The sequence below is a fragment of the Branchiostoma belcheri genome, unplaced genomic scaffold (genome assembly GCF_001625305.1).
Source record: "Branchiostoma belcheri isolate BF01 breed outbred unplaced genomic scaffold, Haploidv18h27 scaffold31, whole genome shotgun sequence".
NCBI classification, from domain to species: Eukaryota; Metazoa; Chordata; class Leptocardii; order Amphioxiformes; family Branchiostomatidae; genus Branchiostoma; species Branchiostoma belcheri.
The window spans coordinates 2352316-2374763 of record NW_017803921.1 but is presented as its reverse complement, the minus strand read 5'-3'; the positions used below and the strand labels follow the sequence as shown (position 1 = coordinate 2374763).

The window sequence follows — 22448 nt, the reverse complement described above, 5'->3', positions numbered from 1 at the left end:
CGGGGGGCTACGAGTGGGGAAGGGGGAAGAGCAGGGAGGGCTACGTGACTGTTCCAAGCATCTCTCCAGTTTGCGATTGTACGACGCATTTCCGATTAAAGAACTTTTACTGTTTTATATCATCGTAACATTGTTGAATGTTTTCCATGTATTGTATCTATATATCTTGTTATTTAGCCATCTATCGTGACACAGGTGGTCTTCTGGATATCGATGGGGTTGTTGACTTGGAATCTAAAGCTTAGGTGTGTAATTAAGTCTGTTAATTCGGGTACGGGTAATAAGGTGCTGACAAACTACATATAGCCACGCAGTTATGATATAAGCGGGTTCTACTGTACCATAATATGTAGTAGTAAGTTTCAAAATTGTCTTATTATCCCAGGCCTATGTCTGGAATATGTATCGGCCTTGCGTACATGCCCTGAATACGGCCTGTATTCGCATCAACACACACCCGAATGGAACAGTTAGGCCTACGAAAACAAACGCTGGGTTTCCTGACCGACCATTGCAAAAACCCGCCGACACTAGCCTTTTGGGGTGTCAACCTTTGGCAAGACCATAAAATTTTCGCATTTTCAGAGACAAATTTTTTTATTAAATTTTGCAATTCTGCACCGCGCGGGCTGTTATTGTCATTATCTAGAAATTCCTTCAATTCTTTGTAATTGTTTGTCTAAGAAATTTCGTAGTTTGGAAATATTTCTTTATAGATAAAAATCTTTCCAACATTCTAAGTAATTCCCTGTTTTTTTAAACTTTTGAAATATTCCTGATGTGGAATCGAAATCGGGTTACATCGTTAAATTCGTAACACAACATTATTCCCCCAGGTCTTATTAGAACAGGATGTGGTGATAAACACTTGTCAATTTGTGATACGCCGAAGTGAAATTGACTTCTCAGTAAATTACCACTTATTGTTGCCTACTTCAAAAACTGGAGATGACTTGGTCTTTTAGACTGGGTACTTGAGAGGTACAAGTATGAAGGATAGGCAAGGAAGCCTGTTATTGTCAATTAAAAACCCATTCACGTTATACTGAAATCGTGAACTAAAAAAACAAATGCTACGCACGCACGCACTGGTGTTGCAAAAACATGTCACCTAAAAATACACGCAGATATAATGAGTCTACACGGGGTGTGAATAATCATCTATTTTCAATTTCATTTAGCATCGTTTGTAGTTCTAAATATAGGATATATTAGCCCTGTAGTATAGTTGTTGAACAGCTGTTGCCATGCAAGTTGTACTATGTACGATAGTTGATCCATAAACTTCATTCATTAATTCTTTGTACGGTTCCTTCGAACAAAATTAGTAATTAGCGTTTGTATCTGTGAGGCGCCTTACTTACAAGTAGGACAATGACGCCACACTGCGTACGTCACACAATGGAGTGATCAAAGTCTGTGCCGCGGCTTGAGATACACTCGTTTTGGATGAAAGTGTCAGTTTGATGAGGTTCTATTGTGTGGCGATATATTTGTTATACATTTGTAGCAACCCTGATCAGGTTGTCAGCCCGTGCTTGAGACTAACAAAGTGATCAGAATAGTTCTGAATCTGAAATCGGGATAAGAACATGCTACTGCAGTAGAATTTGCATCCTCCTCCCAGCCAATTATTTTGCAAATCATTTTTTTTTCATTTACGTCATAGACAGATGAGAATGTCACACTTTCATCGAATTTTGATTAAATACCCTTTGAAGAGCCGTGGGTGTCTGGCATACAAAAACCACCGAGCTGTTTGAAGCCTCCCCGTAGAAATTACTTTCGTTATACCATGGGAAGTAAAAAGATTTTTTACCTCCACGGTTATAGTGCATATTTGCCCCAAATAGTACGTGGTTGCAAATCCGAAGCAAGGTTAAACCTTTCATTGAAACCATTTGGCAAATGCACGCAATTCACAACATATCAAGCAACTGGATATCAGTCAGAGGTTTCAGATATCATCTGCTATATTTCATCAGTAACTGAGAATGATTGGTAAATGCCTAGAAATATTTCTGACAAAAGAAGTTTGTTGAAGATTTTTGTGTGTGTGTGTTATAACAATCGTGCTCTGGCCATATCAGTCTTGGGTGGCTCTGGCCATCTTCTGTCAATCTGTGACACTGTGTCAGTTTCAGAAATTGCAAGGGCATTATAAGTGCATTAGTACATAGTATGGCTCTGTCCATCTTCTGTGACACTTTGTGTCAGTTTCAGCAATTGCAAGGGCATTGTATAGCAATTGCAATGGCATTATATAAAATGTCCTTGGCTTCGGTAAATTAAACGCGTCATAGTACTGCCCCTACCGGCGTGTTACAGTACTGCAGGGCGGTTGACCCAGAACGTCGGTGCGAGACCACAACAAAAGGTCAAGGGTGATCGCGAATCACGGGACACAACTTTTTTTGTCACGTTTTGCATGTAACAACTTAAATTTAAGGTTACCAGAAGACCCTGAACTTTCCAAAAACCTGTGGATCTCAGCTGAGGAGCGCGGTTTCTCGCTAGCGATGCGGAGCTGGTGCGTCACCGCGGCGTTGGTGTGTTTGTTGGCGGGGGCAGTGCTCGCTTGGCCCGCCCCGCCGCAGCCACCCTGTCCCTGCGCCCAGCCGGAGTGGTGTAATCCCGTAAAGACTCCGCCCAGGAAAGAGGCAAGATGTGTTTCTGTACACAGATGTAGCTACTGGTACTGTATATCTATAACCTGGGTTACACAGGCCAGCTCTTCGGCTCCAGAGTTACCACTGCACTGGAAACAGCCTGGTATCCGACCTGTATATGGGACACTAGGCAGGCTACAGTACACTGTGCATTACAGTAGGGTCGTGTGGTATAACGGCAGAGCATTAGGTTCTAACCAAGACAAGAGGTTCGAATCCTGCCTGCCAATCTTGTGCCCTTGGGAAAGCACTTTAGAAAACTTTCCCCACTTCACTCGGTGAAATGAGCAATACCATGCATGAAGAAGAACTGTATGTTTTCACAAGGACTTAATTTCACAGTAACTGTTGTAGGAGGGAAAAGGAGGTTTTCCCTGTACTTAGTTCACTTTCGTACTGTAGTGATACATTGGGAAACACATATTCAGGGTGTCATGAATTCAGGGCAAAGAGGTAGACCCCAAAAATCACAAAACTAAAACCACTGCAAATGACTTACAGTATGTTGTTTCTGGCAGCCCTTAACGAAGCATCTCTGGTTGCAGGTTTTTGTGTTTGCTGTACGAAACGACACATGGAAGCACTATGACTGGGACAAGGTGACAACCGTGGTTATGTTTGGGTTTTACAGCGAGGAGCTGATGTGCTACGCCCACTCCAAGGGAGCACGAGTCGTCCTGAAAGGTGAACATCACAACCCCCATACACACCCACAACCCAAAATCCATAAACCATTGCAAAAAGTATAACTTTCATATTGAAAATCCAAAAGGAAATGGAACAAAACCAACCTTGGCCTCAATGAAAAGTTGCCAACGGGCCAATTTGAGTATTTCATGAAGTATAATTAACAAAGGTTCAGACAATCTAGACACAGTAGCCTGCACTGCTGGCCACCAGTGATTCTGACAATGCTTTACTCACCCACTCACTCACTCATTCACTCAGTCAACCCACCCACTCACTCACCAGCTCACACTCACTGTCACTCATCCACCCCTTCTCTCACTTCCTCCCCACTCACTCTCAATCCCTCCCTCACACAATAACCCACCCACTTGCTCACTCACTCAATTACCCACCCACCCACTCCCTCACTCACTCACTCACTCACTCTCCCTCCCTTACATTGTTACTCCATCTCCCATCTCCAGGTGACGTGAAAGCGTCAGACGTTGCCCACCTGCCGGACCCCCTGTTCCGAGATGACTGGGTGATTACCCAGGTGGCCCTGATGCTGAAGCAGCACATGGACGGGATCAACATTGACATCGAGCAGGCAATCCCTGCAGGCGACCCGGCACGCGACGGTCTGACCGCGCTTGTTAACGAGACAACATTTGTCTTCCACGCAATCAATAGTGCCTCACAGGTATAACTGCGGAACATCCTACTGTAAAAAAAAACTGCAAAGTGTCAAGTGCAGATCAAGCATAGATGCCGTGGTTAACTAGATAGGATGGCACCCATGTACCATGTGTATTTGCATGTGGCAGTTATAATATAAATTCTAACTCGAATCCCAGGTTTAACATAACTAACCACAATGGGATACAATATTTATTTCATGGTCATGTAATAAGCTCTTACCCTTTTGAAACACAGATTTGAACTTACTACATGTTGACATCTTGATAAGTTGATCTGTTATGTTTGTCGTAAATCTCAATACAAAATCTACCTGACAGTGTGACAGTTGAGAATGCTGTGACAGTTCTTCATCTCTAAGTAACTTAGAAATAACATGCCTTTAACTTGTTGTCCTCAGGTGACCTTTGACGTTGCCTGGTCACCTGACTGTATCGACGGCCGCTGCTACGACGTGGTAAACATCGCCAAGTCATGTGACTTCCTGTTTGTGATGTCATACGATGAGAGGAGTCAGATTACAGGACCGTGCGTCGCGAGCGCAAACTCTGCTCTGGAGACAACGCTGGGAGGTGAAATGTGTTCTCTCCCTAATTTTCAATACAGTCTTTCTCTGCTGCACAATATTGTTATTTACAGCAAAATGTAACCCAAAAATATGATGTACGTTACCGTTTTCCATGGGTTGAAAGGCCCATATCTGAATTTTATGCTGTGTTTCTCCTATTCCAGGATACCAGGAGTACCTGAAGTTGGGCATCCCTGCAGACCAGTTGGTGATGGGTGTACCGTGGTACGGTTATGACTACCCCTGCCTCAACCTCTCCAAGGTACCGTAGGTTCTGTTGTATCACCTGTGTGCCGTCTGTACATTCAATTGTGAGCAAGCAACAATAGGAAGCTGACAGTTTGAAGCACTGACAGTATAAATTACAGAGGGTAAAAACTCAATGACAAGAATCAAGCTGTCCAAAAGTATTCCCCCTGCCTTAGTCCTACAGTCACAACACAGGGTGTATGGTACAATGTAATACACTGCTGCCAATCCTTTCTGACTACCACTACTGACCACTAGATGGCACCCTAAACTGTGTAAAACCTTAAGAATGGAGTACTAGTTTGTGTTCCCTCAGGATGATGTCTGCAGTATTAAGAAGGTCCCGTTTCGAGGAGCGCCCTGCAGTGATGCGGCCGGCCGCCAGGTGGACTATAAGGACATCATGAGGCTGATGAGGAACTCCTCAAGACGGTGGAACGACACCTTCAAGTCTCCTTACTTCAACTTCCAGGTAAAGATACTGTATGTCTTCCTTGAAAAACTTGTGCACAAGGCAAGAAAACAGGTTTGAGATTTTTTCATTCAAGTCCTTCAAATTTTCAGTTTGCAGTACAAGTACATGTACTAGTGTAGCTAGACAATTGATCAATTCATTATGGCTGCAGATAATTGATATTTCAGGTGGCAGACAGACATGACGACCCATTACAACTACGGCTGGGTTATGGTTATATTGATTGATTATTGATATTTCTGGAGTATAGACAGACCCACCAGATGTGGTATGATGACCCCCAGTCCCCACAGTACAAGTACGGTTGGGTTATAGATTATTGGTTTATTGATCATTGATTGGTTATTGCTTATTGTCATTTCAGGAGGGAGGACAGACCCACCAGATGTGGTATGATGACCCCCAGTCCCTACAGTACAAGTACGGCTGGGTTATAGATTATTGGTTTATTGATCATTGATTGGTTATTGCTTATTGTCATTTCAGGAGGGAGGACAGACCCACCAGATGTGGTATGATGACCCCCAGTCCCTACAGTACAAGTACGGCTGGGTTATAGATTATTGATTGGCTATATTTATTTATTGATTATTACTGTTCCAGGAGGGAGGACAGACCCACCAGATGTGGTATGACGACCCCCAGTCCCTACAGTACAAGTACGGCTGGGCGGTGAAGCAGGGGTTACGTGGGGTCGGCATGTGGCATGGAGATACCCTCGACTACACGACAACTGACCCCAAGGTCAAGAAACAGACCCAGGAGATGTGGGACAGTCTTCCCAAGTATCACAAGAAGTCTTGAGAACAAAAGTCTTCAAATCCTCTCCTTTAAGACTAACTAGTGAGACTTGGTGGCTGGATACACCTTTAGTACAGAGAAGGTAAAAAGCTGGAGCTGTGGTAAATGTTGTAAACCATATCATGAACATCCGAAAATAATTGGTTGGTAAAACATACCATGTTGGACATCGAAACGTGAGCAAGAGTCTGCACTGGTTTTGTGAAAAGAACACCGACATCATGTTATGAACAGTTTGTGAAAGTTGTTACATTAATATCCTATTGTAAATAGAAGATTTAACCACCCAAATGATTAGAATGAGGTTATACAATCAGCCACTGACATCAGAAGGGTCAAAGGAAGTCACATTTTGGGGGTTAACATGCTGCTATGTTGCCTGGTGTTTTGCTGCTGATGGAAAGTTTACTGATGTTTGGAAACAAAAATTGTTTATTACTTTTGGGCTTTAATCCTTTCGGTACAACAAAGTGGTTATAGGCAGATAACCTCTTTAATTACAAGTAGTGAGTTTGGATGTTTACTACAGAGGGCTGTAGTCCTTAGGACAGGACATTAAGCTTTTGTCCAATGCAGATATCTAGAACTTGGTGTGAATATCTATGGATGTTTTTGTTTTTGTTTTTGCAAAAGGAGCTGGATATTTATCAAAATGTAGACATATTTATTACTAATATTAGTCCTTAAAAATTTACTTCCATGGCATTGTGACTAGACTGTTATTATTACTTTTTTTTTAGATTTTATTTACACATTTTACTTACACTTCTATTTACAAGATTGAGAGCATAGTGGAGAATATCAAGGCCAACTACTTACAGAAACATTTATAAGAAACCTGCTGAAAGTATGTTTAATGTACTGGAGCAATAAAACTTTATAAGATGCATACCTGTTGAACCAAATACACCTATCTGTAAATAAAGTAAGGCTTACATGGAAGTACAACAAGTAAATCAACTTCTGAAGCAGTCAATAAATTACAGAAAATATATATTTGTGTTAGGTTCTTGTTTGAATTGCTTGTAGCCCCAGGGCCCATTGAAAAACACCACAACCCACATTGAGATTACTTTATACAGTTTTATAGCTTTTAGGTTAAATTTCTCCCTATAGAAAGTAAGTTATTTTTTTTACAATATTTACAACTTTGAGATTGACAGATTTACTTTTTGCCGAGAAAATGTGACCATTGCAACTGCTATAAGAAACATGATTTAAAAAATAGATATCTATAAAGCTTTTACTGCTATCTTTTAGTCTTAGATTTTGTAACTTTTGTTACATGGGAAGTCAGGGTGAATGTAGGATTGTAGGACTCGTACAGTACTTTTGTTGCAATTTCCAGTGCAGCTGTTATCAGCTCCCAATAATATGTTTCAAAAAATAAATATCTATAATACATGTATTAACTTAAAGGTTTTCCTGCTATCTTTTAGTCTTGGTTTTTGTTACTTCAGATGTTGGAGTGAATGTTGTATGTAGGAACTCGTACAGTAGTTTAGCGTTAGCTGCGTTACCCAGATGTTCTGCTATCTGGTCCTGAGTCAGGGTGACCAGGTCTGCCAGACTCTCTGTCTTATCCAGGACAGACCTGTGGGGGAGCAGAAACAGGTTCAGGCAAAGACTAGTTCTTTTCACATAACTGGTAGATCCACAAAACGTACAGGATGATACACATGTACACATTACACACGCACACATACATGTGTACTACACATGCGCGCATGCACAAACACACACATGCAAACACCGCACAACAAACACACACACACACACATTGTGTGAAAGCTCCTGGGTAAGCAAAATACACATACTATGAATTACTAAGTAATGGAAAGTGAGAACCCCTGCCTGTAGTTTTTAGAGTTGACTCCGGGCAGCTTCAGCACCATGTCATGTGACAGGTGGTTGTACTTGTCTGACGGGAGGACAGACTCCGTCTCCATGGCGATGGCCGCCGCCTGGGCTGCATCCGGCTCAGGGCGGTTCAACTGGAAACACGATATATCAAGGATCTTGAAAACACGCTCGTATCTTGTCGAGTAATCCAGCTAAAAAACTTCAAGCGAACTAACAACAACTGAAAAAAGGCAAAAATTTAGAGTGATTACAGAATTTCTGACAACCATTTCCCAAACAAAGCCTTTTCTCATTACCCCAAAATCAGAAGTCCTCTCCACATATAACTTGACCCATGTTTCTAACCCAATGAGTTTGACCTTGAAATAGCTAATCTTTACCCCATGCCCTTGACTACTAATCTTGACCCATGCCCTTGACCCTGAAAACCTTTGACCCATGCCCTTGACCTACTGACCTTGAGTTCCTGGAACAGTTCTGCCGTAGCGTAGGGACTCCTGCTCCACAGGATGCGCAAGCCGGGGAAGTGCAGTGTGAGGAGAGCCAGCTTGGCCTGGACTTCTTGGAACGACATCTCGTAATGACCTACACCCTTGGTCTGAGAAACAAACAATAAATAAATAAACAAGAGTCTGACAAAGAAAGATAAAAGGGTGACAAGGAATTCAAAATCACTAATAAATTTAAGAGGTGCAGATGAAAGAAAATATGGATTGCTTCAAAAGCTCATTGCAGAAGCTCATACAAAGGCTGCAGAATCTTGACACTAAAACCTTTGACCTTTAACATAGTGACCCTTGGTTTGAGGAACAAATTAACAAACAAACAAAGGAGGGTCTGACAAATAAAGAGACAAGGGTGAGAAACAATTTGAATCAATAGTTTAAAAGATGTGGATAAAAGAACATGTGAACTGCTTCAAAAGCTTGTTGCAAAAGCTCACAAAAGAGCCTAAAACCTATGGCCTTCAACAGTGATTTCTGACCTGTAGTGAGAAGGGTTTGTTGGCGTCGAACTCGATGAGCAGGATTGGTCGCTTGTAGCTCCTCGTCATGGCAACGGCCTGGTTAAACAGGCGGCCGCTGTTCAGGGAGCCAATCAGGTCGCTGATGGACTTCCTCTCCACACACATGTCAGGGGTCAGGATGTAGTCACCCACCTGGAGGTAACACGGCGGTCAAGGGGTTAGGGTTGTTGGCTCAGAATCTTAAGGTTCTGGGTTCAAATCCCAAGCAGGCCCCACAAATTTCCTCACTTGACTCAGGTGAAAATATGTACCTAGCTTAAGTTAGGGACATCCTCTCATATGGGACGTAAAGTGGAGGCCCCGTGTTTAAGGAGAGCCACACCTCAAGCATGTTAACATTTATTGAAAAAGTTGGGGTCCTTGCTAGTGTGAGTGGTCTTACTGTCTGATTTTGAAAATCTTACATATCACTGAAACAAACTTGAAAATGCCTAAAACCAGCTACTAGTAGGAACTCACTGGACACTCTGTGGATTTATCTTCCCCTACTTCTTACATTACATTTAATAAACAAGCCATGAGCAGACCTGTAGTGTTATGGGCTCAATGTCGACACCCCTCCTGTGGATCAGTGACGGCAGCTCACTTCGGAATTCCCTCATGTCAACTATCACCTGTGGTGGCAGCATAAACATGGAGTCAAAAAGGAAACGTTTGGAAACTGAAGCAATGTGCAGTATTATGTATCAAGATCAGTGACTTAACCAATCTGTTCAAAGAAATGTCGTCTATTAATTTACTTCTCATACAAGGGTGTCAACCTTGTAGAAATGAATGTCTTCACACATTTCAAATAAGCTTAAAGAATACACAATCTTGTGATGAAGCCAATTCTACCCTTTAACCTCTGACCTTGGGTTGCAGTGCCTCCTGTGACTCCTGACCCCCTGCCCTCCTGGTGCTGACCTCTGTAGCAGGGGTCATGTCACGGGTCACATCAGGCTCCTCTGGCAGCACCAGGCTCTGGGCAGCAACAATAAAGTTGAGCATTTACAGTCATATGTGCATTGGTAGTCATTATTGAGGGGAGGGGAGTAAATACACCACTCCATACATTATAGCATGCAAGAAACGTAAAAGTATTTTAGCTGATACATGTACATGTACATCTTGTATGATGAAATGCTCAATATCAGATTCCATTTGTTGCTGAACCTTTAGCACGCTGAAGTACAATGTAGCACTTCGGCTTAATGATTTTTCTGTTGGTCACTTCTTTATTGGCGTATTAATGACAAATGGCTCTAAAACACCCCTAGTCTCTTGGTACTAGTAGTTTTTAAGAGTCAAACTCACAGCCTTCTCCTTAATGAGGTGTTCGAAGGCGAGCTTCTCCCGTCTGAGGGAGGTGAGGAAGCGCTGCTCCTCTGTGGAGCTGGTGTACATCAGGAAGTACACACGCAGGGGCTCGCCAGGTCGTCCTGCTTTATACACCTGCACAAAAACAATATATATATTTATGTATGTTACAGTCTATTGACTCAGTATAAGGTGTGAGAAGCCAAGTACATGATAGGAAGTTTCACTGCAGTACCACAACATGACCCTAAGGGGCCCAAAATGTGACTATCTTGAGGTCTCATCAAGACCTATCTACCTACCAAATATCAGTAAGATCCAATCACCACTTCTTGAGTTATGCTGCTCAAAGACAGATGGACAAACACACACACACACATAGCCCCCAAAACATGCTAACCTTCATGCAATGTAACAACAACATATGCAGCAGAGGTTTATAATTTTGTAAACTGACCTCCAGCTGCCGCACAAACTCCATCTCAGGGTCGTAGAGGACCACGTAACTTGGGTTGACCTCGCGTAGGGTTCGTGTCAGACTGTAGGGGTCACTGTAGGTCAGGGGTTAAAGTTCAGCATCACCATATCATTATGTCAAAGAAAATGAATAAATAGTATAAAAAAACTACAGTGCTGCAGAACAGGGCTAACCTCTGCTTGCTTGAAGAGTAAACTACTTACTTGTTTCCGTGTAGGGGGTGGATGATAGTAACTGGTGTGGGCAGGACTCCATAGTATGCATTCAGTGATGATACAGGAGGCTCTTTTGCACAAGCGGTCAAACCTTCATCAGTCTGAACACAGAGAAAAACAAGACAAAATTAAAAAATAATCAAAATCTTACATGGAGTCTTAGTAAAATGTCAAAAATGAAATCAATTAATCCATGCCCTTGTCTGACCTGACAGCTGTCCTCTCCTTGACCTTTGACCAGCTGTGTCAAGGTGACTTGACCTTCAGCAGCAGCCTTCTCCTTCTCCACTTTCCTCTTCTTTCCTCCACCTGTCTTCTGCTTGCCCTAAAATAAGGAAGACATCTTAAGACAGTTACTGATTATCAGCCCTCAACTGTGGGTCCTGGTAAAGATACTAATTTGAATCCTGGCTATCAGCCCCGAACCAATCAGTATCCTGCATGGCTTGTACATTTGTACTTTCCCACCCTACAACACAGGTGTAAAAGGTGGTTAACTTCCAATGTACCAGCCTACCTGTGCCCCCTCTGCCCGTGGTGCTGCCCTGTCTGTTCCCAGAGTTTTGTTAAACAGCCTGGTGAGGAGAGAGTGGCTGCCGTCACACAGGTACTCCTTGATCTGGCTGCAAGTCCTGTCGTCATACGCAGCGATCAGAACACTTCCCTGCTCGCCTAGCTTTGTATTCTCTTCACGGACCTCCTAGAAAGGTAGAAACACACAGGTGAGAGGTAACCATTGCACTGAGGTTTCTTTCATCTAGTTGCAAACTTTTGTTTGATCAACACATCTCTATGCACTGACCCATATTGCTTTGTATACTGCTCTTATTATGAACCTCCTGAGACACTTGTCAAGAAGAAAATGTTACAAAATAATGTACATGTACTGCCTGTGACATCCATATCTGAGAGTTAACACCTATCAGCCCCTAAACCAACTCCAAGTGCATAACTGACATGTTACATCATGCAGCAGTTTACTGGTTACATGATTCAAATTACCGGTATAAAATTTTGACCTCTGACCTGTAAGACATCCCAGAGTGCCTTCCACTTGGGGTTCTCCTCCAGACGGAGGTCAGGGTTCACTGGCGGCGCTGACGTGCCCTTGTCGTTGCCCTTGGCAACCTTGCCAGGATGGCCGTACACACGTGCTCGTGCATGCTAGGAACGAATCGAGAAACATGATACAAGAACCCTTCATAAAGAGGTGGAAAATATAACATATCTAGGTCTATTTTAGTCAAGCATTCTGAAAAGCCAACAATACACTGGTTGAAGCAAGAAGATATATACTATTGGTATGTACTGTACAGCATATAGCTAGGGATATGGGATCAATATCTTGTTTTTTGTACTCACTACGAACATGGAGTTAGCAGCATCCAGGAAAAGCCAGCCGCTGTTCTTCCCAAAACTTTTCTCTGTTCCCCTGCATTGAATGGACAAAATCTTACTTTTAGATTTACAGGTTTAATCACAAAAAAAATGTATTACAAAATTATTTTCTAAAAAAGTACATGTATTATTACTAACTGTCATCACGTATTCCCTCCTACCTACATGTATGTGTCCTACAATTTAAAAAAATTCAGTTTAGAGGAAAGTCACCATATTCTTCAAAATTTCTCTGAAAAACTGGGCATCATCTCCAACTTTATTTCAGCCAAAACCTGTCCCTGTAGAACAGCATTAACTCATTGTGTCCTTACCTGAGTGACTGCAGCAGGTTGTAGAAGGTCACACAGTCATACTGGGTCAGGTACCTGTCATATAAGGGCGAGAAGGCAAGGATTTTTTCAATGAAAAAAACTGTTAAGCTAAGAAAACTTGAAATGACAGCAAACTGTTATTATATCATCAATATATCAAGTCAAAGAAAAGACTTTATGATTTCCATATACATGTATACATCATATTAACTTACAGCAGTACAAGTTTACAGTTACTTACACAAGCAGTGTCCTGAGGGTCTTTAGGTCGGCTACAAGCTGTCTGGTTTTCCCACTCTGGGATAGGAAAGCAAAAGGTGGTCTTGTGGTCAAGGTTGTTGACTTGGAATCTGAAGGTTATGGGTTCAGAGCCCAATGTTACATGCCCTTAGGAAAGGCACCTCACTCGTAATCTTGCTTGGGACGTAAAGCTGAAGATTCCACGTTTGAGGAGAACCACACCTCCACCACACTTATTGAAAAGAGTAGGGGGCCTTCCCAGTGTGAAATCTCTACTCTGACATATTCACATGGAATCACCTACCAGCTGGTGCCAGACAGGGTCGAGCTGCTGCCTCACGATCTGGTCAAACATCAGGCTGATGGCATTCTCCACTGTCAGGTCCTCTGCTTCCAGCTGGAGTGTAGGCAAGACACACAGTTCAGTTTTTATCTTACTAAATAGTATACTTGTCTTGTAACAGTCTGAGATAGAGAGAAAACCTTGCAATTGTTAGACACCTACAATGTAGGCATGGACAGCACAAGTGAGAATGAACTTGCTTCAGTGCTATACTTACAGAAGGGTTGAACATCCTTAGCTCCCTTACACATGCCTGCATGATGTCCAGTATGGATGTCTGGATAGCAGTCATAGAGTCTGTCATGTGGAGGTGCAGCTCAACAACCTCAGGCTACAACAAACAAACAAACAAACAAACAAACAAACAAACAGTCATGGAGTCTGTCATGTGTAGGTGCAGCTCATCAAGAACCACCGGTTAAAGGACAAACAATATCATATCATACAATATGATACCTTGTGCTGTGATAAGAAGTCCTGTACAGAGACGTGGAAGCGAGGCCACAGGTACAGTTTGCGTACGAACAGGTTCTTCATGACTCTCTCCACGTGACACATCCCAGAGTGGAACGCTGTCGGCATGTCTGAGAACGCTTTGATGAACCCTTGCTGTAACAACATATAAACAGTATTGATAAAGAAATTATTCAAGACCAAGAAAGATAAATGAAATGGCATTAGTGTGTTACAGTGTGTAAGCGAATGAATACTTTTATAAGTCCTTGCTGTCTGATCAGCACTGTTTTGTTAAATTGTTGATTGGTGATTTTTGTCTAAACCTTTGTTTCTTCATACCGAGTCCAATAAAACAAAATCATTGACACCTCACCTTGTTTTTCTGCCGGTACAGCCTCAGTATGAACGCCTCTTGGCAGGACTCAATGATTCTGAAAGGAAAAAAAAACAAAGATTTCCATCAAAGGTGGTATACTGAGAAAAGGTGTAAACTGTAGCTCAAAAGTGTCATCAGGTAGTTGTATGTAATAATTCAATTCCTTACTGTAATAAAAGCAGCAAACTTTAAAGCTATATTATGTAGAATTTTGACTATTTTAGAAATCTTTCTTTTACACATTTTCTTGCTCTTTACACCTACCTGACTTCATGATGACATTTGGGGATTAACATATCAACGTCGTTTCGCCGCAAATACGCGTTGGAAAACTGCGCACTCCGCGGCGCTAGCGCGGATCGCGGCCATGTTTGTTTACATCCGACCACATCCGAGCATTCCCGAATCCAGCCGAACCGCAGGTCACCGTAGAACACGTTATTCTCTAAAATACGGCATATGCCGGGTCACGATTTGACAACTGTCAATAGTGCAACAAAAACACCTTAGACATACGTAACGTTTATACTTTTTCATATCTACAGGATTTGCCTAGTACAACAATATAGATATTTCGTGCATTACAAAATGACACCGATCGTTATGGCCTTCCAAACATTAGCATTTTTGGTCAGTTTATCTGTGCTTATCTTTTTTTACTGGCCAACTGGATCCCATTAGCTAATACCACAGTGTGATAGCCCACATCTTCACCTTTACATCGATACCAAAGTCCCCTGGTTAGTTTTAGGACAAACGGGTTTGCCCCAAAGAAAACCGCGACGGTGCACACATCGCGGTGACGAAATTTTAGCCCAGTTGTAGCTACCGGCGCACACCATTCTGAGTTTCCGCAACATTTTGATACATTTAGCATAATGTCATAAACTTCGTTCCTTGGTATGAGAAACTGTATGAATGTGGTTACCACATGCAATATGATAAGTGACATGATAACTTTCAAGTATATACAAAAAGAGGATTTTAGATTAGGTACTGACCCTTCAAAAATTGGCAAATTTGAAGTCAATCGGCTTCGAACTCCAGCGTTCGAAAGCGTTCGAACCATATATGCATGGAACCCAGACACGCGCCGGAAGTTGCCGAAGATTTCCGAACGAAAACCGTTGTTTGTTTACATTCTATTTATTGTGGCACACATAAATACGTCTGGCCTTGCGCAACTTATTCTCGCGCTGCGCTGAGTTGCCGAAAAGGCGAAAGAGCGACGCTGATACGTTGAAAGTTATCGAAAATGACAATCTACATGAGAAAATTTCAATAATTTGTATTTTCAGTTTTGGCGCGAAAATCCTACATAATATCACTTTAACAACTCCCACTAAAACAATTCCATTTGTCTGACCTGTGTGCCCTGTAGACCAGCACACCTGTGATGAGGTCTACAGGTATTCTGTTTGTTAGCATGTCCACTACCAGGATACGGGAGGTTACAAACAAGACACCGCCTGACAGGTACAACGCTTTCCTAGAATAAAAAACAAACAAACAAGCACAATATTACAAACAACACACTACCTGACAGGTATGAGGCTTTCCTGAAAAAGGAACAAACAAACAAGCACAATATTATAAACAACACACCACCTGACAGGTATGAGGCTTTCCTGGAAAAACAAACAAACAAGCACAATATTACAAACAACACACTACCTGACAGGTACAAGACTAAGTAATTCCCAAGAAAAACATCAATATCACTGCAAAAAGATGTCACCCTAGATACACTCCTTTCATCTATGCTACACTCATTGTTATGTTACTCCAAGAAACAACTGAAGGGACTGAGTACCATAAAGATCAATAAGACAAAGTGCTACCCACCTGTCTGTGATGCTGTACTCATTGGTGACAGACTTGGGGAGAGGAGACACCCCAGCCACACTCAGCTCTTCTATCAGGTACTCCTGGGCAATAAGACACAACAAAGTTATTCCTGAACTACGATGTGTTACTAAACTTCCCACAAACTGTCAGAGATTGGAACATTTTGCCCCAAGAGATACATTTGTAACTGATACTGCGGAACCTACGAAGTTCAACGCTGCGGTACTACAACACCTGAGGACGCAGCAATAGCGCATCGCACAGCTCCCCTGCACGCTTTACCCCAATCTAGGGGTGTTGTGCAGTACCCAAACAAGACAAGACTTACTAGATGTTCTGCCAGGCTGTGTGCCATCTTGCAATGGACAAAAAGGTTTCAAACTTGCTTAAACAGTACTTAAATGTTACTCCTAGCTACTGTAAATCAATGTATATTTTACAACAATAATATGTGTAAAAAGTTGTTCATGAGTTGTTCATGAGTGATTTGAATGTCTGCCACTTTCCTCACCTCTTCATGTTGAGTTGTGTTGATGACTATGACAAGGTTGGAGGCATCACTGTAAAGTTGGAGGTAGTTCAGCAGTACCCTGTCTGCACCCAGGCCTCTGTAACACACATGTACAATAGTACTCAACTCTAGTACTGAACTACAAACAATGGTAATGACTTGGTATGGTAGTACTGGACTACAGTAGACAGTACAGCTGGAGGTATCGTACTGCTCAGCCGTACCCCGAACGCACCCCGGCCAACAAGTAACATGACAGTATACAGTAACTGTCAATGACAGAAGACAGTAACAAATGTGATACCGAATATATCACACAGTTAAACAAACACTGCGCAGGTTATGCCCTTGATAATTTTTTGATAATGACCCAACATATATGTATATACAATTTTGCCTGAGTAACATGAGAAATGAAAGAGATGCTTTTTTTTTCAGTATCTGTGGTACATCTCGGCATGCCCACTGCTGTTGTGAATGTCAGCAATCAGATAACAAGAGGATCTGTCAGGATTTGGGAATAACAGCACCAGGTGCAAGGACATATGTGTACAACCCTCACACGGGAGACAGGCAAGACATCCCACCTGCACCTAAAACCCTGGGAAAGGCATACCATAGACATGGTGGTATTTATATCGAGCAGTTCTTAAATTATTTCAATTTTTTTCATGATGATGATGTGCATAATTTTACACATATTATTTTTATTATTACATAAAACCTTTATGAACACACAGAATGGTTTTCCAAGATCATGTTTCAGACATTTAGTGAAGATTAGTCTGTGACAGCTCGATGGACACTTCTGAGGCTGTGGGGCGTAACTGATACAGGGGCTGCCATTTCACAATGATAAGCATGACAAGGAATCTGATGCCATGTACAAATTCAGGGTACATTGGGAACATGACAAATTATATCTCTATGTAACTATTGTGAAGCAAGGTATAGTCAACACCACCAGGCCTTCGTACAGAGTTATGGATAGTAATGTAATCTATGACTGCATGCCTTTTTTATGGGGCTGCTCTAATAAGAAAATATATACAGACGTATGTTATAGGATGGTGTTAAGTGTTCAAAAATGATGTGATGAAAATAAACAAATAACGTTGCAAAAAAAATTGTGTGTATGTTGTTGTTGTTGCATGTTGCCGTCTTGACCTATATATGAAGCGTCGTGACCAACCCCCCTGCCCGCCCCCAGCCTACTTTCCTCTCAGAATAGTTCCCTGAGGAGGTCCCACGTACTTTGCCGTTATCGTGAGCCCGTCTTCGTGCAGGGCGTCCAGGAAAATCTCGTTCTCGTACTGTAGCAGACGAACGGCGGGTTTCTGCTCGGGCGCCGCCATTTTCGAACGACCCGGGCTAAACTTCTGTATCCGGGTCAAGCGCGGTGCATGGTGGGAGATTCTAACAGGTGGTTTTATAATGAGAAGCGGCATGAAGTTAGAAGAAAGGAAGAAGCAAAAGAAAAAGGCAGAAAATGACAGAAAAGAGATTAACTATCCACGGAAGGAAGACAAGGAGGGAAATTGAAAAGAAGGGAGGAAAGAATTGGGAAGAAAAGCAAGATTATAAAACTAAAGAAAGTAAGAGAAAGAGGTGAATGCTTGGAAAAATTGCGCGCAAGATGCGATAGGTTTGATTGATCGATTGCACATCTTAAGTTATGGCAAACCAAATATGTGGCGTAGCGGCAAAGTGCTCGACTCGGAACTAAGACTTCCCGGGTTCGAGTCCCACCGATCTCGTGCCCTTGGGAAAGGTACTTTACACGACTTTCCTCACAAAACTCCAGTGAAAATGAGTATTGTCCTGTTCCGTATTTGTCCTCTATTTGCGTTGGTGACGGCATAAAATAAGTTGATTAAACTTGAGTGTGCCGTCACCATGTCTAGTCATGAAATGTTGGTATATAAAAAAAAGCAAATATGTTGCAGATTGCAGAAAATACAATGAAAGTGAATGAATAAGATTGCGTATCAATGCTTGTTGCAAAGGTCAGTGTACTGTAGTCTGTTCTCTTTAGTAAGCCAAAAGTCAATGTCCTACAGACATCCTTCAGACATTCTCCAGGTGTTAGAAAATAGTTCACTCCGCACACCTGCAGGCGTATCTGTATTGTCTGCTGGTGTTCTATTCTCAGGGTCATCCTTCTCCCAAGGTCCCCTTCGGCTCTCCCAGACAGTAAGGAGCCATACGACCCACAGACGGAGCACCTTCAGAGACTTAGATCGTAGAGTGTCCGGTTCTTTCTGTCTTAAATTTTAAGGACACCTTAAAGTGTTTGTGCAACTTCAGGGTTCTCAAGGTCACAGTCGGTGGCATACCTGTCAGTATCTGCTTAGTTCTCACCCGGGCACATCTCTGTCAGAGATGGAAAAATGTAAGAAAATATGTGAGAAGTGAGATAACCGCGCACGCTGCAGGTTCCAGACAAAACACACGTCAGCTGGGGGGAGTGACTCAGCGGTGGACCTTGGGAATGTCATTAACGGACAAGGACGATCTCCATGGTATAAACCGCGTGAGTGTTAAGTTTTTGGCAGTTGTTTTCAGACTGTAGACAGTGCACATAGTTTAATTCTCTTGCAGTGTCAACATGGGTTTCAGAGCGACGTTGTTTGTGGTGTTTAGTTCACTGATTGTCATTTTTACGGAATGTTCTGTGGACGACAGCTCTCCATGGGAACGAGACCTTAGCGCCTCTTCAAGAGAAGGTATGTAACGTTACAGCCTTAAAGTTTAGGCGTTGGCATCTGTGTTTTCCATGATGGTCCTTTCGGATGAAAACAAGAAGGGCACTGTTGTCAGTGTTATGTTAGCCTGGATTCCAACTAGTTTACTTTTAACGGGACTCCCATACTCGCTCCCTCATAATTTTGATGATGTGATGAACTAGATAGGAGTTGTATAACGATTTAATCACCACTAGCCAGTCATGGAAAGGTCGAATTACTAAGCCTCTCTTATTCTTTGCTCCAACAGACAAAGGGCTTTAATTTCTTCTGGCCATTGGCTACACAAGGGAAAGACCTAAGATATTCAAAAATATTCGTGCGCAAGACAAGAACGATGCAGAAATTCAAACATGGCAACTGGTGTAGAAATGAAGTTCATCAGCCCTTGCCTATAGGGCAAGCTCGAGCTCAATGACCAGAACGAACCACACACTACATACGGAAACGTTTATAACAGACTCAATGGGATAAAAGTTGAAAAGTAACCGATGCAGCAATCACTGTGAAGCACTTGTTGATTCTAGTCATTAATTCTTATTGATGCCCAACGATCTATGGTACTGTTTCTCTAACAGGTGCCGCCCTACGTGCAGTTGAATGCTGGGAGTTTGCCCACGTCACGACTACCGCGACCTCCCCCACCCCAAACAGCCTCGATATAAGCCATCCAAGAGATATCGCCAAGTACGTGTCTTACATCACTTGTGCTCATGATTTTTCACGGTTTAAAGGATACGTTATCATAAGCCATAAGGATACGTTTTCTAATGAAAGTGTGTCTTTTCTCCATTTCCAACTCTGGATCAAGAGTCCTTCGAATTCCTTATGACAGCATCTGATGAACTTGGGTAAGGTGAGATAATTGGGAACTAAGAAATCAAGTATCTTATCTATAATGATGTTTTGTTTCCGATATTTACAGATCAGCGGAAGAGAGATTGACAAACAATCCAAACACTGGGACACAAAAGCGGCCTCCGTGCAGTTATGTTTTCTTATGGAATATCGGTAAACACACCTCCACCGGTACCCACACAAGGAAGATAAAAACTACCCGCGGTACAGCCGCACCCCCTACAGCAGGAAGAGATGGCATCGCCCTTAACCAGGGTCGTCATGACGACGATACTGGAGTGACAGGTACCCATTCCGATGAAAATTCAGGAATGAATGATAAGAGACTCCAGAATAAGCCAGGAAGAGTAGCACCCAATCTTGACTCTTTAAGAGAGGTACTTGAGGCATTAAACGTCTTGGGTCGGAAAAGGCGGGAAGCTACTTCGTCGTCTGCAAATGACGTCACGGTGCGAAGAAGCGCGAGTGTAAGGGAGAGCCTGATCTCCAAGGCCTGCTGCCGAGCGGGGAGGCATTTTGGCGGGAATCCAGAAATTGCAGACTGTTCGGGAGCTTCCGGTCGGTTCGTGTCGGGAAACATCGCGGTGTTGACCGACCTTCGTAGGATCTGCGTCGGCCATTTCGTCGACTGTTGCAAGGCGAAACAAAATGAACTCAGAATGCAACGAGCCGGACCAGAAACCGTCCCCGAGCAGCAGGAAGAAATTACAGACAACCACAGCGAGGAGGAAAACGAAGACGAAAGTCCTTTGCCAGAACCTCCGACTGACCAAAACACACGGATAGCGACACACTCCGAAGTCCAGCTGGCGTACGCTTGTTGCCTAAACGGACGCAGGACTGCCTATGACCTGGCGAAACGGTGCGAAGAGGAGAGGGATGTCTACCTCAACCAAACGGCTAGGGGCGCTGTTGTTCACACCGCCGAGGCCTTGGCGGGATGTAGGATGGAGTTCAGCCGGTGCTGTGACGGGCAGCGCGACGCTCTAAAGTCCGCTGGTGACTCACGTGCATCAGCAAGGAAAAGTTTAGCTAATCTACGAGGTCTGCAGCTAAAGCAGCACTGCTGTAGACAAGGCTCCATCCAAGGATTAGCGCCAGAAACGGACTGCGCTCAGAGCGCGAGGGAGTTCGCCTGGCGGCCTCTGAAGAGCTCCCCTGGCCGGCGTGCACAGTGTTCGGGCGAGTACAAACAGTGCTGCGCACTCAGACAGGAACAGAACAGGAAGGTGGCGAGGATTCGCAACGCCAGGAAAGGCTGGAGACCCAAGCCAACGGTGGCTACTCTAACCGGCATAACCCAAACCAGAGACAAAGATACTTCTTCCAAACGTTTGTCTCAAAACGAGAATAACAGAGAGGAAGCAAGGATTCGCACACACAGAAAAGACCGGCAACAGATGGTCACGCCATCGGTGATCACTTCAAACCAAACCAGAGACATCGCTGATTCTTCCGAACGTTCGTCTCAAAGTTCTGTCACCAAAATGGAGGAAGGACCCCATCTCGAGATTTCTAACGCAGACCACGTTGCTTCAACCGCGACACCTTACCAACACGCGGAGGAAATTGTACCTCTTAGCGCAAGACGTGCATCCAGTGAAACGAACAGCTCTGGGGCCAACCGAGAGAAGGCAGAAAACTTGAAAACAATCGGCAGTCCGGACAAAAGAGTGAAATCGTCATCAAGATCTGAGAGATCTAAAAAGGCCGCGAAAGCGCCGAAGTCGTCAGCAAAGGGAAGGAGACGTACCCGCAGACGCCACCGAGTTGTCCGCACACGCCCCGGCCCGCCCGCTGGGCTGCTGAACGACGGTGCGAGACCATCTACAACCAGCCCGCCGGACATCGCCGCTGTGTTAGCCTCACACAGGCGCGCGCTGCGGCTATGCTGCATGCACGGTGGCCGCGTCGATCCCAACGTGTTCCAGCCCCGCTCCTGTAGCCTGGAGGCCGACAGCTACGCCCGCGGGACGAGGCTAACGGGCCCGGTGCGCACAGTGTGCAAGGAAGTGTACGAGCACTGCTGCCAGACTGGGAACGAGACGCATCCGGGACACGCCCAACATCCGGGACATGGTCGCAGCGCGGTCAGGTCACCAGGTCGGAAAGTCAGGCAGTTTATAAAGAACCGGAGACGAAAATGGGCAAAATTGTTCCAAAACAGCAAACCTGTGCGTTCTACTGGCTAGGTAATCTACAGAAAATATGTAGAAATGAGTCCTTTGCCCCAAGACACGTCAAAATGTGTTAGAATTACTGTAATCTCTAGTATTCGCTACTTTAAGCATTCCCAATGGGCGATGTCCTTGGTGCTGAAATACTGGTGAAAGTACAAAAACCGCCAT

General features: G+C 43.5%; 3 protein-coding genes across 3 annotated transcripts; 2 read left to right on the top strand and 1 right to left on the bottom strand.

Annotated features, from left to right (window-relative positions):
- Positions 1 to 2384: 2384 nt before the first annotated feature.
- On the top strand, positions 2385 to 6308 carry LOC109474654 (di-N-acetylchitobiase-like). Its single transcript, XM_019775002.1, has 7 exons — positions 2385 to 2660; positions 3215 to 3353; positions 3824 to 4041; positions 4438 to 4609; positions 4770 to 4867; positions 5171 to 5326; positions 5933 to 6308. The coding sequence occupies exons 1-7, from the start codon at positions 2520 to 2522 to the stop codon at positions 6131 to 6133; spliced, it is 1125 nt and encodes a 374-aa protein (XP_019630561.1). The 5' UTR covers positions 2385 to 2519; the 3' UTR covers positions 6134 to 6308.
- Positions 6309 to 6330: 22 nt separating this feature from the next.
- LOC109474486 (DNA repair endonuclease XPF-like) lies at positions 6331 to 17872 on the bottom strand. The gene is made up of 23 exons (XM_019774777.1): positions 17753 to 17872; positions 16499 to 16595; positions 15985 to 16067; positions 15506 to 15628; positions 14137 to 14194; positions 13764 to 13916; positions 13525 to 13638; positions 13269 to 13361; positions 12966 to 13021; positions 12725 to 12778; positions 12375 to 12444; positions 12039 to 12176; positions 11530 to 11712; positions 11221 to 11337; positions 11001 to 11113; positions 10777 to 10870; positions 10317 to 10454; positions 9873 to 9983; positions 9548 to 9634; positions 8979 to 9152; positions 8451 to 8591; positions 7985 to 8124; positions 6331 to 7724 (listed from the first exon to the last, which is right to left on the bottom strand). The coding sequence occupies exons 1-23, from the start codon at positions 17851 to 17853 to the stop codon at positions 7559 to 7561; spliced, it is 2604 nt and encodes an 867-aa protein (XP_019630336.1). The 5' UTR covers positions 17854 to 17872; the 3' UTR covers positions 6331 to 7558.
- A 1234-nt stretch (positions 17873 to 19106) lies between these two features.
- On the top strand, positions 19107 to 22292 carry LOC109474485. Its single transcript, XM_019774776.1, has 4 exons — positions 19107 to 19224; positions 19821 to 19929; positions 20168 to 21915; positions 21964 to 22292. The coding sequence occupies exons 1-4, from the start codon at positions 19107 to 19109 to the stop codon at positions 22290 to 22292; spliced, it is 2304 nt and encodes a 767-aa protein (XP_019630335.1).
- Positions 22293 to 22448: the final 156 nt, after the last annotated feature.

Bases quoted from the DNA above. Each gene is read 5' to 3' on its own strand.
- LOC109474485 (XM_019774776.1), top strand. From the start codon at position 19,107: ATGGGTTTCAGAGCGACGTTGTTTGTGGTGTTTAGTTCACTGATTGTC. The intron at 19,225-19,820 runs GTATGTAACGTT...TTTCTCTAACAG, and splicing joins TAGCGCCTCTTCAAGAGAAG to GTGCCGCCCTACGTGCAGTT. The intron at 21,916-21,963 runs GTGCGAGACCAT...CCGCTGTGTTAG, and splicing joins CGCTGGGCTGCTGAACGACG to CCTCACACAGGCGCGCGCTG.
- LOC109474654 (XM_019775002.1), top strand. From the start codon at position 2,520: ATGCGGAGCTGGTGCGTCACCGCGGCGTTGGTGTGTTTGTTGGCGGGG. The intron at 4,610-4,769 runs GTGAAATGTGTT...CTCCTATTCCAG, and splicing joins TCTGGAGACAACGCTGGGAG to GATACCAGGAGTACCTGAAG. The intron at 4,868-5,170 runs GTACCGTAGGTT...GTGTTCCCTCAG, and splicing joins CCTGCCTCAACCTCTCCAAG to GATGATGTCTGCAGTATTAA.
- LOC109474486 (XM_019774777.1), bottom strand. From the start codon at position 17,853: ATGGCGGCGCCCGAGCAGAAACCCGCCGTTCGTCTGCTACAGTACGAG. The intron at 15,629-15,984 runs GTGGGTAGCACT...TTTTTATTCTAG, and splicing joins GAGTACAGCATCACAGACAG to GAAAGCGTTGTACCTGTCAG. The intron at 9,153-9,547 runs GTCTGCTCATGG...TGTTACCTCCAG, and splicing joins TTGAGCCCATAACACTACAG to GTGGGTGACTACATCCTGAC.